The sequence below is a fragment of the Mytilus galloprovincialis genome, chromosome 5, assembly GCF_965363235.1.
Source record: "Mytilus galloprovincialis chromosome 5, xbMytGall1.hap1.1, whole genome shotgun sequence".
Lineage (NCBI taxonomy): Eukaryota > Metazoa > Mollusca > Bivalvia > Mytilida > Mytilidae > Mytilus > Mytilus galloprovincialis.
This window is the reverse complement of record NC_134842.1, coordinates 12,062,880-12,081,547: the sequence shown is the minus strand read 5'-3', so window position 1 is coordinate 12,081,547 and position 18,668 is coordinate 12,062,880. Positions and strand designations below refer to the sequence as shown.

Genomic DNA, 18,668 nt, shown 5'->3' with positions numbered 1-18,668 from the left:
AAGGGGGGTCACAAAACAATGAATGAAAACAAATTTAATACACAGCAACAAACAACAACCACTGAATCACAAGGCTTCTGACTTGAGCCATGCACAAACAGAATATAGAGGGGTTAAACGTTTTTGAAGGTGCCAAACATTAACCATCTATTTGGGCAGTGGTGTAACAGTACGAAATAAAAACAAAGTTTTAACTATAAATTTCAGTTGAATTTGTCTTAACTCATCAGATCGATAAAACACAAACACCAAGTATTCAGACCTGATAGTACTCACAGTAATCTAATAAAGTAATCATATGTGGCAATCAGTGCATTTCTATGTAATGACGCCATAAATCCTCAGAGAAAACCCGAGAAGGAAATACTATAGTGGTAGGTATGTGTTATACAGCTGTATTACCATTGACACATCTAGTGTCCACAGATATTTGTTTAACTCTGCTCTCGTGGTTATGGTCTATTGGCTTTGGATGTTTTAAAAAAGAATACATGTTAAATTTTGTGAAAAGGTAAGTATATGAGGAACTGCTTATGTTTTAAAATCAATGTTTATTATCATAAGTATAAGCATTTTAATTTTGCAAGTATTCTATTACCCCGGTACATGAGATTACTTGGTCTATGACCTTGAATGTTTTGAAAAGTTTGTATGTTGTGTTTGTGATAAGATTATTTTAAGCGGAACAGCTTGTGTTTTAAAATCAATGATTAATATCATAAATATAAGCATTTTAATTTTACAAGTATTCTATTACCTATGGCCAGGTTCATGAGATTACTTGGTCTATGACCTTGGATGTTTTGAAAGGTTTATATAAAAAAGAAGATATGGTATGATTGCCAATGAGACAACTATCTACAAAAGACCAAAATGACACAGACATTAACAACTATAGGTCACCGTACGGCCTTCAACAATGATCAAAGCCCATACCGTAGTCAGCTATATGTTGTGTTTGTGATAAGATCAGTATAAGAGGAACCGCTAATGTTTAAAAATCAATGATTATTATCATAAGTATAAGCATTTTAATTTTGCAAGTCTGAATCTAATTGGAATTTGATGCGACTGTCATACACGTGAGAGGTTGAGCTAGCTATAGAATCAGTTTCAATTCATCATTTTCTACATAAGAAAATGCCTGTACCAAGATAGGTATAAGACAGTTGTTCATTCGTTTGATGTGTTTGAGCTTTTGATTTTGCCATTTGATTAGAGACTTTCCGTTTTTAATTTTCCTCGTAGTTCAGTATTTTTTGTAATTTTACTTTTTCCATGGAGATTATTTGGCCCCACCCTCTATCAAGGTTTATTGTCTGAAACTTTTCCACTGTTAACAAGTTTAATTAAAGTTAAGGTTTAGGTTTGTGTTTAGGGAAACACATGTGATACGTCAATGGTATAATGTTTTTGGTCATGTGATACGTCAATGGTATTATGTTTTTGGTCATGTGATACGTCAATGGTATTATGTTTTTGGTCATGTGATACGTCAATGGTATTATGTTTTTGGTCATGTGATACGTCAATGGTATAATGTTTTTGGTATGCAGTCACATAAGCATTGGTATTTCTAATATCTATGAAGATTATTTGTTTCTGAACCTTAATTCATATATCTAACTAATCTATTCGGTATCTATTATTATTTCTGGAATTATACGTCCGTCTCCCTCAAAAATCTTGGATCCGATCCTGGAGTCGTTTTCACAAAAACAAACATGAACATGACATTTCTAAATCGCAATTTTCTTATTCAACTGATCAAAATATTGAAAATCTGAGAATGCTATGCTGTGGTGAATACTTTATTTTGAAACCATTTCAAAATTTAAATGTCACTTTTTTAAGCAATTTCTCGTGGGGCAACTGCTTTTGTAGGAGTTCAACTCCACGTACAACAGTAAATGATACATGTATCTCTTTGTTAAAGTATTTGCCACAGCATAGCATTCTCAGGTTTTCAATATGTTGATCAGTTGAATAAGAAAATTGTGATTTAGAAATGTACATACCTTTTGAAGCGGTGACAATTACTCCACTCAAGCACAACCGGAAAATCCTCTAACGGTTTTCATTGCAGAACCAAATGTTCTGCGTGTGTAGATTACTAGCCGTGATTAACTTAACTGTTTTTAGCAAACTTTTAGGAATTTTTGGTCCTAAATGCTCTTCAACTTCGTACTTTATTTGGCTTGTTTAACATATTTTTTTACACGAGCATCACTGATGAGTCTTTTGTAGACAAAACGCGCGTCTGGTGTATATATAAAATTTCAATACTGGTATCTATGATGAGTTTATTTACAACAAGTGGGTCGATGTCGCTGTCGATGATTGTATCACCAGCCCAGTAGTCAATACTCCTGGTTTGAGTTATCATCGATATGTTCATAATTATAAATTAACTCTTAACAAAACTTTGAATTTTTTAAGTACTAAGGCTTTTCTTTCTCAGGAATAGATAACCTTAGCTGTATTTGTCAAAACTTTTAGGAATTTTTGGTCCTCAATGCTCTTCAACATCGTACTGTATTTGGCTTTTTTATATTTCTTGATTCGAGCGTCACTACTGCGTCTTTTGTAGACGAAACACGCGTCTGGTGTAAATTATAAAATTTCAAACCTGGTATATATGATGAGTTTATTTATTATGGGTTCACACAATATAAAAAAAATACGAGGATAAAAGTGGGGACATGGGATATTTAGGGAAGGGAAAAAAGAGAAAGATCTGGGGAAAAGAGGGAAAACGTGAATGGTTGAAAAAAAAACACAAAACGGAAATTGGGATATGAGCACCCACTGTTAGAAGGAACTTTCGAAAGAGTTTCCAGTACATCATAAAATTATTATGGTCAAATGAGTTTTCTTTTTTTGTCTTTTTGGTAACGATTTACCTTTGGATTGCTACATTCCCATAAGCCTTATTTGCAAGAACACATAAATACATCAGTGTGTGCTTCCTTTTTTTCTCCGCATTATGCATGAAATAGATGCCAATTGACGGAAAGCAAGCAACATTCATTCAATTTTCTTCTGACTTGCAAGCTTATGTTATCGAAACAAGACAGTTTTTTTAGGAAACCCCTCAGGGTATTCAAGGATTAATCAGCAAATTAACGTTTACATCTCTCATATATCATGAAGCTTTTTTTCAATCCACATTCTTAAAATAAAATCATGAATTAAAACCCTTCTAATTGAAGCAATTATAATAGTAAATTATTTGTTACATAAGGGTAAATTGTAAATTAAAATACCGTCAGAAATAGAAGGTAGGTCGTAAACTATAAAAATTAAATCTATTCAAGGATAAAATAGTCTTCAACTCTCTGAATTAAAGGGGTGTGTTTTACGCGTCAATGAAGAAGCAATCGTACAAAACTTATGGCCAACGACATGTCATCCAAGTTTCCTTTACAGGTCTACTATCATTAGAAATATCACCATCCCAGTTTATTTGTCGTTTGATATGGAATGAGATGGGTGGAACACTGTGTGACATCCAGTCTGTGAAATATGTACATCTGAAATCAAGACAGCAAGCTACAAATGTCTCAGTCTGATATAGAATTGAGGATGGAAACAGACAACAACCCGACCAAAGGGCAGAAAAATAAAGGCAACAGTAGTATACCGCTGTTCGAAATTCATAAAATCGATAGAAAAAACAAATCCGAGTTACAAACTAAAACTGAGGGAAATGCATCAAATATAAGAGAACTACGACACAACAGAAACACAACATTAAAATGTAACACACACAGAAACGAACTACAATATAACCATGACCATTTCTCTGACTTGGTACAGAGCATTTTAAGATAAAAATGGTGGGTTGAACCTTGTTTTGTGGCATGCCAAACCTCCCGCTTTAATGGCAATGTTTATCATAACTTTAAAATGACAATATTACATGACAGGACTACAATACAAATAAATGGGAGAAAATATAGGACACAGAAACAACTGATTAATAGCCAACAAAATGTACTTTGTTAAAAAAAATTAATACGCTAGACGCGCGCCACGTCCACACAAGACTAACCAGCTACGCCCAGATGAAAAAAGTTTGAAAGCCAAAACAAGTACAAAGCTGAAAAGCATCGAGGACAAAAAGTTTAAAAAGTCTCGACCAACACGGTCAGGGTTATCCACCTGGGACAACAACATCCTTTAATATTATTTAGAATTTAGAATAAAACATACCTTTGCAAAAAGTAAATTTAATAAAATGACTATACAATAGATATACATGATAAAACTGAAGTGGTGACTAGCTACAGAACAAAAACGGATAAAATACAAAAATTCACTGTCTTGTTAGCCATAACCAGTGTTACGCTCAAAGTGACGTCACATTTGAATTTTAAATGAGTTCCCAAAAAGTAAGAAAGAATTTAGATGAAGTTCAAGAATAGATTTGTATGACTTATGTTACGCTTATTATTAACAGTGAAAATTACAATACTAATTAATATCAAATTGTAGTAGCAATTAGACAACCAATTGTATTATCTAGCTATGTCGCTGTTCCTCTGAATCAAACAACAAATGAAGAAAACAACATAAGACCACCAATGGGTGATATGATGCCTAACATTAATAGACATAGACATAAATTCATTCTAATTCGGCTTAGTATTTTTTAACATATAAAAATCAGCTCTGATGAGCTTTTTAACAAATATGAAAATACATACAAAAGAATTATGCCAAAGCATTATGCACAGATAAAAACAAATTAATTAAAGCATGCAACAACCAAATACAGATTTCTATAGTTCGCTTAAAAAACAATCTAAACATTTAGATTAAGGAACTAATATCAACGTAATCTTGACCAACACATTGTATAAATTGTCCGATTATTCATATACAGTTTCATTGTCATACAAGGTTTCGCTTTCACTTCCATTGTAAGCGCAACAGTATACTGTATAGATTACCTTAATACATCCTGTTGGAAAGATGCGTTGTTCCGTCTGCAGGTAAATTCTTCCTCAGCTGTTTCGGCGCTGTCCCCTCCTGAGGTGCGCCGACTGGGGTGATCACGTCCGACTACACTTTACTGTTTCCACTGCTCAGACCTTTTTCTCCACAACCACATTGATGATGTCTCTGCCTCTTTGCACAAGTTACCAACTAGTTTACTTCTTTCCCCTCCAACAATAGCAAGTGCTCATAATGCTCTTCACATAGACTTCCAACAAACCCTCTGCTTCCCACTTCAGCATGAATTGCAACCTATGTGTCTCCATCTTCCAGATATCATTCCATCCTTACGTCTGCTGTCTTGCTCCTTCCCAGTTTAACCAGGTTCCTTGTTCCTTCATACTAACTGCCTTTACCATTCTACTTTCTTTTTCCATTGGTCGTACCTCTTTCTCTATCAGGTGTGTTTTTTCGTCCACTGTTGCTGTTCTCCATTTTGCTGTAGGTGTAACATCAAGCCCCTTATGGCAAGCCGTTCTCGTCAAAACTATGTTTAAACCCTTTTTTCGAAAAAAAAATACACACTGAGAATTCAAAATTACACACTGAGATTTTAAAAAGACACACTGAGATGAAATAAATTGAAAAACACACACTGAGAATTGTTAATTACACACTGAGATTTTAAAAATACGCACTGAGATTAATATGCAAATTAATAATGAATATTCATGAGATGAATAATTCAACAGATTTATATCTTGATCTCAAGAACTCTTGTCATTATAATGAAATGCGATTCCTTCAACCAACATTCGTAATAAATTTCAAGACTTAACATCGCTCATATTCATAAGTTTGTTGCCTATAATTCAGATCATTACTACCAGTAATTAAACATGTGTCCCTTTTCAAAGTCTTCCAACTGTTTCCCTGATTTCGCTATTTAATCTTTTATATTTTTGTTACGTTTATATGCTATAATAGACACTTGAGTAAAAATTTCACTGCATTCTTTTGCAGATTGTTCCAATGTTTTCTTATAATTTTTCACCATTTGGTTATATTTTGTAATAAGAGTAAGTGGGTATTTTTCTTGTTCTTGTATTTCTAAAGTTTTTTTTATTAAAAATTTTGAACCAAATCGAAGGACTAACGAGTTTTGTCCCCTTGTTGTTTTAAGCTTGTAATAGATTCAGATTAAGTATGCTAATTAGATATGTGCGCATAAAAAGTGCGCACAAATCTCAGTGTGTAATTTTAAATTCTCAGTGTGTAATTTCAAATTCTCAGTGTGTGTTTTCAGTTTATTTATTCTCAGTGTGTCTTTTTGAAATCTCAGTGTGTAATTTTCAATTCTCAGTGTGTAATTTCCAATTCTCAGTGTGCGTTTTTCATTTTTGTAATCTCAGTGCGTCTTTATGAAATCTCAGTGTGTAATTTTTAATTCTCAGTGTGTAATTTTCAATTCTCAGTGTGTAATTCTCAATTCTCAATGTGCGTTTTGAAGTTTTTAAATCTCAGTGTGCTTTGTTGTAATTCTCAGTGTGTAAATTTTTCGAAAAATGGTTTAAACATAGTTTTGACGAGAACGGCTTGCCATATCCCCTGTCTTCCAACTGCAACTCTGCCAACTATCTCACTGTGTTTTAACCGTGACTCAGCATCTTCTATCGTCTTCTTTGTCGACCACTTCCTTCCAGTTCTAACTTCTACTTTTGCTGACCGTACTTTCTCATCCCTGCTGTCATGAAGATAATAAATGATCAAAGTTTGCTGATTTACTGCAAAGAACACACTTTGGGTCATCTATCAAGATACCACAATAAGGGGAATATTTCAAAAGGTCTGGTCTTTATACTCGATAGCTCACACTTTCATGATACATGAAATCACACCTTTGTACTTCCCCTCCCACACATACCTTGTGTTGTGGAAACCGTGAACTTGTTACAAGTTATATTATGTAACTGTAAACAAGTTAGAAAAAGGGAGAAGGTTTGGTACCATTAAAACGTTTAATCCCGCTGCAAATGTTTGCACCTGTCCTAAGTCAGGAATCTGATGTACAGTAGTTGTCGTTTGTTTATGTAATTTATACGTGTTTTTTGTTTCTTATATAGACTAGACCGTTGGTTTTCCCGTTTGAATGGTTTTACACTAGTAATTTTGGGGCCCTGTATAGCTTGTTGTTCGGTGTGAGCCAAGGCTCCCTGTTGAAGGCCGTACATTAACCTATAATGGTTTACTTTTATAAATTGTTATTTGGATGGAGAGTTGCCTCATCGGCACTCACACCACATCTTCCTATATCTTGTATCTCCCAAATTGCTCAGAGGCACAACCTTCTCTATACTTAATACGACACAATCAGTGGGATATCTTGTAAGCTCCTTACACGAAAGATTAGCCAATAAGTTTGTCTCATGTAAAAGTTTAATAATATTTTTACATTGTATGTGTTTTTATTGTTATTAATGTCGACAAAAACTCTACAGAGATTATATTTGTAAATGAGGTTCATGTTATCAAATTGAAAATGAAAATGGGGAATTTGTTAAAAAGAGACCAACCCCACCATAGAGCAAAAAACCGCAATCTATCTTTTTTTATATTTTATTCTATTAATTGTTACTTCAGTATCCACATCGATTAAAACTTATTCATAAATCAAAGTTTATACATTTCTTTTATTTAAGTTTAAACATTGTTATTTAAAATGTTCCGTATCAGGTGCTAGGGGAACCCCATAATAAAACAAAGAGGTTAGAATTTTCAAGTTGCTCCATGTCGAAGGACTCACCGTGCGTTGATATGAAGAACCGCAATAAAAGAGCGCAGTTCTTTCGGGTTTTTTTTATGTGTGTTGTTGGGTTTTTTGGCAGTATGTGAACTGTGTCGTGGATCATTGATATACTATGTCCAGTTTTCTTGTCTATTATGTTACTGTTATTTGTCTTAATACCTTCGTTTTTAATTGACTAAATCGTGATGGCAGCTTTTGTTTTGACACTAATTTGCATTATATAACGATAAATAAAAAAGGAAAGAAAAGAAAAGAAACTTTTTTGTAAAAGACCTAAAGCATTTTTAGAGGTCTTCATAGTCCTATAAGCATCTAAAGACTTTTCTTTAACTTTACTGTATCTTACTGACTTAAAATAGGCTTATTTTCCTACTATATAAAAGTTAAAATTCAGATTGATATAATTAAAGTTTGTAAAGCAGATTCAGATTCACTATTTTATAAAAGCGTCACCACATACAAACCTAAAATAAGATTCAAAGAATTAAACAAACATTTAACATTGCAATGTATGCACCAATCTTTAAAATATTTATGGCAGACTTTTAAAACACAATACATATATAAAACACACCTTTTACACATTTACATTTTAAATTTACAATGTCCTTCTATTCTAAATAAAAGTCAAAATTTAAAGACTTTTCAAAACGTTTTAAAATTTAAGAAACTGTTCTACATCTACATCTACATGGGTAATCCGTAAAGAGTCGGTTGACTCATCCCACGAATTTATGAAAGTTGTGTCATCCAAAATGTGCTCTTTTAAAATCATATGTACAGGTGCCAGTGCAGATAAAAACATATGTGTGCTGATTTACGGATATCTGTGTGCTATGGGGTTGGTTTTGAATGCCTCATAGTCATCAATGTCCAATAAGCTAGGCAGTAGTTCATTCCAGTTTGTGATGATTCTTACGAAGAAGCTATGTTTTCTTTGTTCAGAACTTGATCCTAATCTGACAAATCGTCGTTGATGGAACTGACGTGTCATTCTTGCTGGTGTCATCAAGTATTCTGGAATCGGAATAGCAATAAGTTGGTGGATTACTTTGTGAAACAGGAGTAAACGTGATGTTTTTCGTCTCTCCTGTAATTGTGGTAGTTTAAGGTCCTCTAATAAAGATGTTACTATGCCCGGGTCTCGAGAAATACTCATGCCTGATGAATCTGGCTGCTCTCCTTTGGACCATTTCTAGCTGTTGTATGTGTTTTTGGAGATGCGGGTCCCAGACACTGCTAGCATATTCTAGTGTTGGTCGTACAAGTGTTATGTATGCCTGACGCTTTATATTCATTGGGCATTTACTAAGATTCCGCCGTATAAAGACCTAAAGTTTTATTTGCCTTTGTAGTGATATTTCCGATGTGGTCATTCCATGATAAAGTGCTAGATAGCTCCACTCCTAGGTACGGATTGTGGTTGACTGTTCCAAGCTAGGATGTGTCCCTCCATTTCATATGGGTATATTATTGGTTGTCGTCCTGTTGTTATACGTAATACAAAACATTTCGTTGGATTAAAAATCATTTGCCATTTTTTTAAGTCCAGTTAACCACAGTGGTCAGGTCCTGATGGAGTTGAAGACAATTAGGAGATAACTGTATTGTATTTTAAGCTCCGACGGCATCAATTGGGGATTTGATGGTCGCAAATTAAGTTTACTGGCGACGCGTTAGCGGAGACAGTAAACGGGTATTTGCGACCATCAAATCCCAAATTGATGCCGTCGGAGCTTAAAATACAATATTGTTATCTCCATTCTAATGAAACTGACAGAAAACAACGTTAAAACATGTATTTAAAATCTGTCATATGCCGTCTGCGCTTGCGCGTACGTCCCATAGCATCAATTGTCAATTGATGCCATGTAAGAAAGTGACGTTATCCAATCAAAATGAACGTTACAAACGTTGTTGCATTAGAATGGCTCATTGATTGAACAGCTACGTAGACAACTAATTACTGTTACAATGGCTTCTGAATGAACATATGAAGTACCAACTGTTATGTCTAATTGAAACTGACAATATAAACTATAATTAAAGTTACTATGAATTGTTATCAAATGAACTGTAACCGCAAAGTGAGGAAAACCATATGGCACCGCCTAGACCGTTACCTACCACAGTTGTCGCGATATATAATAGGCACTGGCTACGGTTACATGGAAATGTAACAATAATAAATATATTATTGTTACATTGGGGACTAAATGCCGGAATGCATGGTTGGATAAGGAACCGATTAATTACGAATGTAACAATAATTATTGAGGCTACGGTTACATTGCGTTATTGTTACATGAAAAACAGCAATGCTCGGTGGGACTAGTAATATGTACTAAATAATAAAAGTTGAAGACATTATCTTATATTTACAATACATACAAGTATAACATACAATTTTTTGATTTTTTTATAGTACGTCCTCCATGGATTCTGAAATCGGACTCGGACATCTCTTAAACTGAGTTTTACTATGCGTAGTGTTGTGCGTTTGTTTTTTCTACATTTTCTAGAGGTATAGGGGAGGGTTGAGATCTCATAAACATGTTTAACCCCGCCGCAATTTTGCGCCTTTCTCAAGTCAGGAGCCTTCGCATGGCCTTTGTTAGTCTTGAATGATTTTTTAATGTTAGGTTCTTGTGTATAATTCGGAGTTTAGTATGACGTCCATTATCACTGAACTAGTATACATATTTTTTAAGGGGCCAGCTGAAGGACGCCTCCGACGGGAGCGGGAGTTTCTCGCTACATTGAAGACTCATTGGTGACCTTCGGCTGTTGTCTGCTCTATGTTCGGGTTGTTGTCGCTTTGACATATTCCCCATTTCCATTCTCAATTTTATACATGTATACAGAAGTTCACAGTGTTAGTTCACAGTTAGCAAACTTTGCTTTTGATGTATCAAGTTTTGGTAAGTGCGTTTGCATAGCTGTATGAAAGGAGTAGGTTTAGTAAGACCCCTTTTTGGCCCCAAAATATAGCAGTTTTACAAAATTGTTAAAATGTATCCTTTTAGTTCTTTATTGGACATTATAATACTTCTGCTAAATAAAAATGTGCTGTGTTTGACAATACTATGCACATATATCGGGTACTAGCATCATTAAGTCATGCTAAATTACTGAAAATCTTCAAAATCTTAGCATTTTAGTTATATTTTAGACGGTTTCCGTCTTAAATGGAAGTGGCCGCATTCGTGTTCATTCATAATATTGAAATGCAAGTTGTATTTGATGATAATACATAACATATATAAAGGTTGAGGATGAACACGGATGCGTCCAATTTCATTTTTGACAAAAACCATCTGAAAAGTGACGATGTTTGGCATATTTGATAGATTTTTCATATTTAAGCTAGAATCGGGGCGTTTTTAACGAGTTAATCAGTTAAAATCTTTTACATATTCTTATTAAATCAACTAAAATATACACTTAAGTGTTTAAAAAGTGTCTAAAATCTTTCGTTAGATGAACTTAAGATTTGAGGCCATAATCGGCCCTTACCGGACCTACTCCTTTGTGTCTTGATATTGTTTCAGTTTCGTTACAAACGTATTCCATGCAAGTTTTAAATTTTTCACCCAAACAAAATTGGAAATAGGAATCTCTTCATCTTTTGTTCAAAGTATAATGACAGTAATACGAGTAGGTGTGCAGTTAAATACTTAGAAGTGAACAGTTTTTCAGCCCGAGTTTTTAACAACAAACCATTGAACTATATTTTTCGCCTTTGGCACTACTAATTTGAAGTAGTATCTTTCAGAACATCAAATCCATTAATACCTAAAACTATTTAAACACCATTTGTTGAATAATAGTATTTATAATTTATTTATTATTATAACAAGTATTATTTAGTAGACATAAATGAATTAAGCAACAAAACTATATAGAAGATTTAAGTTTAATAAATCTAGCGTACATTGCTGTTTTTCATGAAACAATAACGCAATGTAACCGTAGCCTCAATAATTATTGTTACATTCGTAATTAATCGGTTCCTTACCCAACTTTGCATTCCGGCAATTAGTCTCCAATGTAACAATAGTATTTTTAGGTTATTGTTACATTTCCATGTAACCGTAGCCAGTGCCTAAATAATATGTAACTTGCTTGATTATTTTAGTGTAGAATAAAATGCTAATCTAAGGGGGGGGCAAGGGGTTTAACTGTTATGCTGTTATGGGGCAATTTAATTCTTTGTTATCTGTTATTTTGAAAATATATTTGCTGTTAGCTGTTATTGTCTCATTCTTTATTAGCTGTTATTGGGCTATTATTTTTTTTGTTATCTGTTATTGTGATAATGTATTTGCTGTTAACTGTTATTGAAAATTGGAATGTTAGCATTTTTTTTTTGACAGTCAATATTCGGTATAAATTGAAGATCATTGGACATTGGGGTCTACCACTACTAATATGTTTGTCCCGTATTCAGAGAAGGATTCCATTAACATTTACCCATCACAGAAGTGAGGTCCAGGACAATTCAAGTATATCTTATGATTATCCTTTGTATTAAATTCCGTTTTTTTATAAATGTGTATTTAGAATTATCTTAATTTTTTGTATGAGAATAATGTTCCTTGTTTCCCATACGAACAAATTAAATTAAAACAATTCTTAATATGACAAAAAGGAAAACATATGGCCAGGAATATCTGACAAGGATCTCAATTAAGGACTAGGTCCTAACAACCTGTTAACCTTTTATATAATATGGTACATAGACTCAGCTCTGTGATTCTTTTCAAAGCAGAACCAAATGCATTGTACAATGAAAGTTCCAACCATGTACTTGGGTCCGACGCTGCACATAACTCATTACAAACAAAGATTTCTTTTGTTTCAAGCCATTGTTTCCCTACTAAACTAAGTATTCTACTTACTAGTACACTTGGTACAATCAAAAACCTCAACTGATAAAAAATTGTTCAAATAAGGCCTTTGAAAATAGTGGAATAAATTGCTTTTGGAGTGTCAAAATTCGTTCGAAGTACTTGATAAATTGCATGATTATAATTGGTGCTTTTGATTTTGCTACCCTATATACCACTTTGCCTCATAGTCTTATTAAGAAAAATTCACACACCTCACTAAATGGTCATTTAGAAAAAGTTAGAATATTCAAACTCTTTTAGGTCATTTTTTTATTAGCAACAAAGGGAGCTTCAGTCAATATATATAAACAATGCACCAACGTTTCATGAGAACTGCTGAAAGCATTTTTGAGTTATTTTTGAAATCTAGAAAATACCGCCTTTCAGTTCTAATGAATAAAATCCCTTAACTCAATAACATAAAATCTAAAATTAATAAAAATCGAAAAGGAGTTTACAACAATAGATATAAACATTTCAGCAAAGTTTCATGAGAACTACTGAAAACATTTTTGTGTTAATGTCTGAAAACTGGAAAATCCCCCCTTTTTAATTAATGTCATTAATAAAACCCGTTAACTCGGAAACGTAAAATCTAAAATTTATAAAAATTGAAAGTGACCTCATGTTAATAGATATAAACAATTCGCCAAAATTCCTTGCTTTGTGAAAGCATTTTTGAGATATTATCAGAAAACTGAAAAAAAAAACACCAATTTATTGAATAAAAACCCATTACCCAGAAACTTAAAATCTAAAATTTATAAAAAAAAAAAAAAAAAAAAGGGAGGTCACGTCAATAGATATAAACAATTTCCCAACGTTTAATGCAAATTGGTTGAAGAGTTTTTGAGTTAATGTCCGACATGTTGACAACAGACGGACAACAGTATACCATAATACGTTCCGTAAACGAGCGTATAAAAAATATTATAATATATTGAGTAGTAATTTAAACACATTCTAGATACATACATTAATACTAAAACATAGTCATAGAAAATAGAATGCATTACAAAGGATTATATCCGTAATAAGAAATACTGATTTGTCAAAGACCGAATTATTTTAATATTTCATTTACTGTTATCTGTTTTTGTCCATTTTAATTCCTTGTTATCTGTTATTAGCCAAATCAATTTGCTGTTTTGCTGTTATTGGGACCCCCCTTATCTAAACAAATGCCTTCTACCTCAATAATGTTATACTCAGTAATTATACATAACACCAACTATAGTATTGCTTCCCCAAATTTTCAAAATTTACTAATAAATCTACTGGGGGTTTTCTTCTTTTTACCGGCAGTGGCAATCAAGTTACAAATCGGATTACTTCAGGCGGTGTTTATTAAATTTTATAGCTTTAATTACTTTGTACAAACCTCAAGGAATATTGCAAAACCCAGACGCTTCCTCATAATAATTCCAGAGATTATAAAAGATTATACCCCAGCTGACATTTTTTTTAATTATTTTTTTTTAATTATCTTTTATTTTGATAAAAAAAAAAAACTATTAATTTTTTTTGACAATAAATATTACACTTTTACAACGGTCGCAGCAATACACACTGTTGATACCCTTTCCGATATTTATGTATATATCTGAAATATTCTGAGCTGAAATATTGAGATATATATATTGCGTAAAATTGAATGTACAGGTAACCATATCTAATATGTCATTTACATATTCTTATGTTGTAAACTCCAAAAACTTGTCATAAATATAAACACGTATATTTATCATTTAACATCGAAGTTGTGTTTTCGCAGAGAACAACATACAATTGAATTGTGCTGGGAATAAACAAATTTGTGAAAATCACAGGATTTAGGTATTCCCAAAATAGATAAACTCAATGTGTATTCGATTATAAAGGTAGAGGATTACGGAACGAGTTGTTCATCGATAATAACCCCGGAAGTTATGTATTCCGAGTGGATAATATAAACATGTTGATTGAAGTTAGATGTGTATTCAGTATAGAGATCAACACATGTAGTTAACAGGTAAACAATCGTTAAAAACAGCTGTTTTATAATATGGAAGAAATACAAAGGATTTTCGATATTGAATGGAAAGAAAAATTTCCTTCAGTGAATGCACCGCTGTTACAAAGTGATCTTAGTTCAGATAATTATTCATGTAAAAGGCCTCGGGAGATTTTACAAAAGTTATATAATGCAACGAGAACAAAATCAGATAAGTTAAAAAGTCAATTAGAACAATGCGAATTTATGGAAACATTTTTACAAGGGAAATTAACAGCTGATAATGACAGCGGTGAGAGACATTATAACAATAATAGAGGTAGCAAGCATTTAACAAACGGTATAGGTGATGCTCTGGAAAAATGTATAAAATCAGCTGTCACTTTAAATGCAGGAATTGTACTAGAAAGTAATATTGATGAGGATAACTATTCAAACAAGAAAGATAACCAAGTAATAGAGCATCCTGATGAAGGGTCATCCAATGGACATGTATTAGTAGAAAATGAATTAGCTAGTCCCCCTGAACTATTAACTACACAAATATGTGATAAGACAAATTTTGACAGCCATGAGTCAGTGGATGACAACGATCAGGATTTAAAACAGAAATGTCATCGAAATTGGAACTCTGAACAAGTTAATCAGGTGACACCCAAAAGTGATCCGTTACCAAGAAAGTTTTTGCAACCGAAAATTCATCCTAAACCAGCTGTACCTCCACGGAAAGACATATTGCATGAATCTGATAACGGAATAGATATTATAACTCCTATCCAGTGTGTCAATGGACCAATTTTTAAAAGCACTATAAAAATCGTTGGTGAAAATTCAACATTTAGTACTTTCAAAGGTAAAAGTAAAGTTAAGGAAACCAATTTAGATAATGATTTAAACAATGATCGGGATAACGAAATAAACAATCACCGAGAGGAAGACACAACAGGATTATCCTCAGGAAATAAACAGATTAAAATAAAACCTGATTACAGTGATTCGGAGGCAGATAATGAAAATATGAGAAAAATACGGAAAAAAAGTAACAGAGATAGCGAGGAAAAGGTTGTAGCTACCTCGTTTAAAAAAATTAGTCATGAAAGTGAATCAACTAATTTAGTAGTGGACAAACAGGGAAAGAATGTTAAACATCATGTCCAGAGTGACCAGAGTAATCATTTACAAAATGTCAAAACATTAGGTGACAAACCACCTGGATTACCTGAAAGAAAACCAAGTATGGAAATCAGTCAAATAGAAAATCTACCAAATTTACAAAAAAGAAGACAAAGTAGAAATGACTATGAAAATATATCTTTGGATTTCATTTTGACACGATCACAAACTATAACAGATGACTCGCCAGACTCTGAAGAAAATGAGGAGGATCTTTATGACAATGTGACTGAATTTAGAAAGTCTGACAATACTGTGGACCATGCTGACAAAGCAGCTAACAATTTAGAAACACTTTCAACATCATCAGGTGGAGATAACTCTTCAGCTAGTCATTCTCCTTCAGGTAGGCAATATTTTATCCTGTTCTTGTAGCATGTGTAGATGTCTTAAGATATATAGTTTTGTATACATATTTTTATACAGTATGGTCAATATAAGATGTTCCAATACCTGTATAATCCTTTGGTTGCTTGTTTATTGAGTCTTACATATAAAATTAACGGTACCAATTTTCTTGCACCAGATGCGCATTTCGACAATACATGTCTCTTCAGTGATGCTCGTGGCCAAAATATTTGCAATCCAAAGCTTATATAACATTTGAAGAGCTATAATCCAAAAGGTCCAAAAAGTATAGCCAAATCTGTGAAAGGAATCAGAGCTTTGCATGAGGGAGATACATTCCTTAATTTATAATAATTTCTAATATTTTGTAACAGCAAAAATATATGTCAGAAAATAGATGACAAAGACTACCATGGCTTCTTTGGATAAAGTGTCATGAAGCTTAACTAACAGGGATAATCATCACTACATAATACATGTATAAACTGAATATTACTCAAGTCTCTGACACATCATTTTTGTACATGTACTTCTATGAAGAGAGCAAGGCACTGTGACAATTATATTAAGTCGTAGCAATTGTTATAACAGTTTAGTTGGACAAGTCAAGAAGCCATCTGAATATTGATGAACATGATGAATTCTTGACTGAATCTGTAATGAAAGAATGGTTCTATATAAAGCTAAGACGCAGGATTCCCTGAATAAGCGATCATGTCATGTATAGTCTAAGCTACTGTTATAGAAACCTGCTTTATCTCATTTTCTGTATGCATGTACAGCTAATTATGTAATAGAGATTTGAAAACAATAAATTACCTAACTAAACAGGCAGCGTTTGTTCTACCATATCAAATTATATCTTTACATTGAATAAATGATAAATGAGTAAGAATAAGGAACAGTTGATATTGTTCTGATTTTGACTGGTATTAAAATATTTAACTTCAATGTGTGGTTCCCATGTACCTCATTTAAACTGATTCAATGCTTGCAACACTGGGATATATATATTTTTGCATTAAAACCAGTAATCAGAATCTATAGATTGAAGATGAAGATTGAGAAACATGTTTATACCCTGTGATCATTGTACATAAAGAGGAAAAATTTACTGGAAAAAGTGACCTATAGTTGTTAATTTCTGTGTCATTTTGATCTCTTGTGGAGAGTTGTTTCATTGGCAATCATACCACATCTTCTTTTTTATATTTTCTCATGTTGTACATCAATATTTTCCAATACCCTTTAATCATGTTAATCTACAACATAGTTTACAGTTATTTTATCATATTTTTAATCTTTTTGATACATATATATGATATAAGAGTTGATTTTAGAACTGTTTTACCAAAATGGCCCTTGGACATTGATACATATACATTACTTGTGCTCTAACATCTTGAGGGATTATTAAGGTACATGTATTAGATGTTTTCTAGGTGATTTTGACTTGAGATTGGTACACATCACTGTCAATCTACTGTTTAAGTTTGACAGTTACAGAACATATGCACAGAACTAACCAATCTGTTAGATGATCATGAAAAATTATTATTCAACCTTGAAAAAATAAGTTTTAATTTGCACACTACCTGACTACCATGAATACCGTATATGAATAGAGAGACTAACTAAAACTGGAGAAATAGGAAATTTTGGTAGTCTAGATTTTAAACTTAAAGATTGTTAAATGAGATCATTAAACATGTAACAGAAACAATGGAACATTTACTGACAAAGAATATTTCTAAAGGAAAATATTGTCTTAAATATGTTTTAAAAGAACAATTCTTAAAATTTTTTTAAAATAAAACAAATGCAAATATTTTTGTTTTTTTCTCATTTGTTTCTCATGACAATTTATGCTATTATCATGATTATTTCCTATGTATATTATGTCTTTTCCTTATTTGTGAAAAAAACTTTTTACGTTGTACATGTACATGATATTTAACAAATTGACAGGAAATTTAGCTGTCAATTATGTTACAGATTTGCCCTAAAAGTAAACACAATATTGCTATTGTTGCATAAAATTGCCTCTTTTTTTTTTTTTTTTTTTTAATCATGTTAATATAATCATATCTTTTTTTTTTTTTTTTTTTTTTTTTTTTAATATAATCATGATAATCATCTCTTTTTTTTTTTTTTTTTTTTCTCTTTAGTTAAAACCTTCTTTTTCTTTCAATATTTGATATTATGAAACTCTTGACATGAGGGCTGACAAATTTCATGACACAAAAAGTTTAAACTTTGAGTCATGATCCATGTGACTGTTGATATAACACAAGTACATGTATTTGTTATCGACTATACCCAAACACTTCAAACGTTCTTCCTGTCACTGTTGATTTTTCTTTACTTGACAATTTCGTTTTAACTTAAATATACATTTTATAAGGATTGTCACATAAGCTTAATGACTATCATGACTATAGTACTTTAAATCTCACTAAAATGTTTATGGTCTTTAATTTCTTTATTGAATGTATGAATAAAAAACAGTTTTTAT

The 18,668-nt window shown here is 32.5% G+C and overlaps 1 protein-coding gene and 1 long non-coding RNA gene across 3 annotated transcripts in view; both read left to right on the top strand.

Moving 5' to 3' along the window:
* LOC143075162 (uncharacterized) overlaps positions 1-18,668 on the top strand; it is a 227,498-nt gene that overhangs the window by 164,931 nt on the left and 43,899 nt on the right. The gene's annotated exons all lie outside the window — the stretch shown is intronic.
* The window catches only part of LOC143075161 (active breakpoint cluster region-related protein-like), a 48,152-nt gene continuing 43,899 nt past the window's right edge, over positions 14,416-18,668 (top strand). The window contains exon 1 of one of the 2 annotated variants that reach the window (XM_076250491.1): positions 14,416-16,151. In XM_076250491.1, coding sequence (XP_076106606.1) covers positions 14,684-16,151 — 1,468 coding nt within the window. In that variant the 5' untranslated portion in view covers positions 14,416-14,683. The remainder of the gene's footprint in view (positions 16,152-18,668) is intronic. The other variant, XM_076250492.1, reaches the window with a different exon arrangement.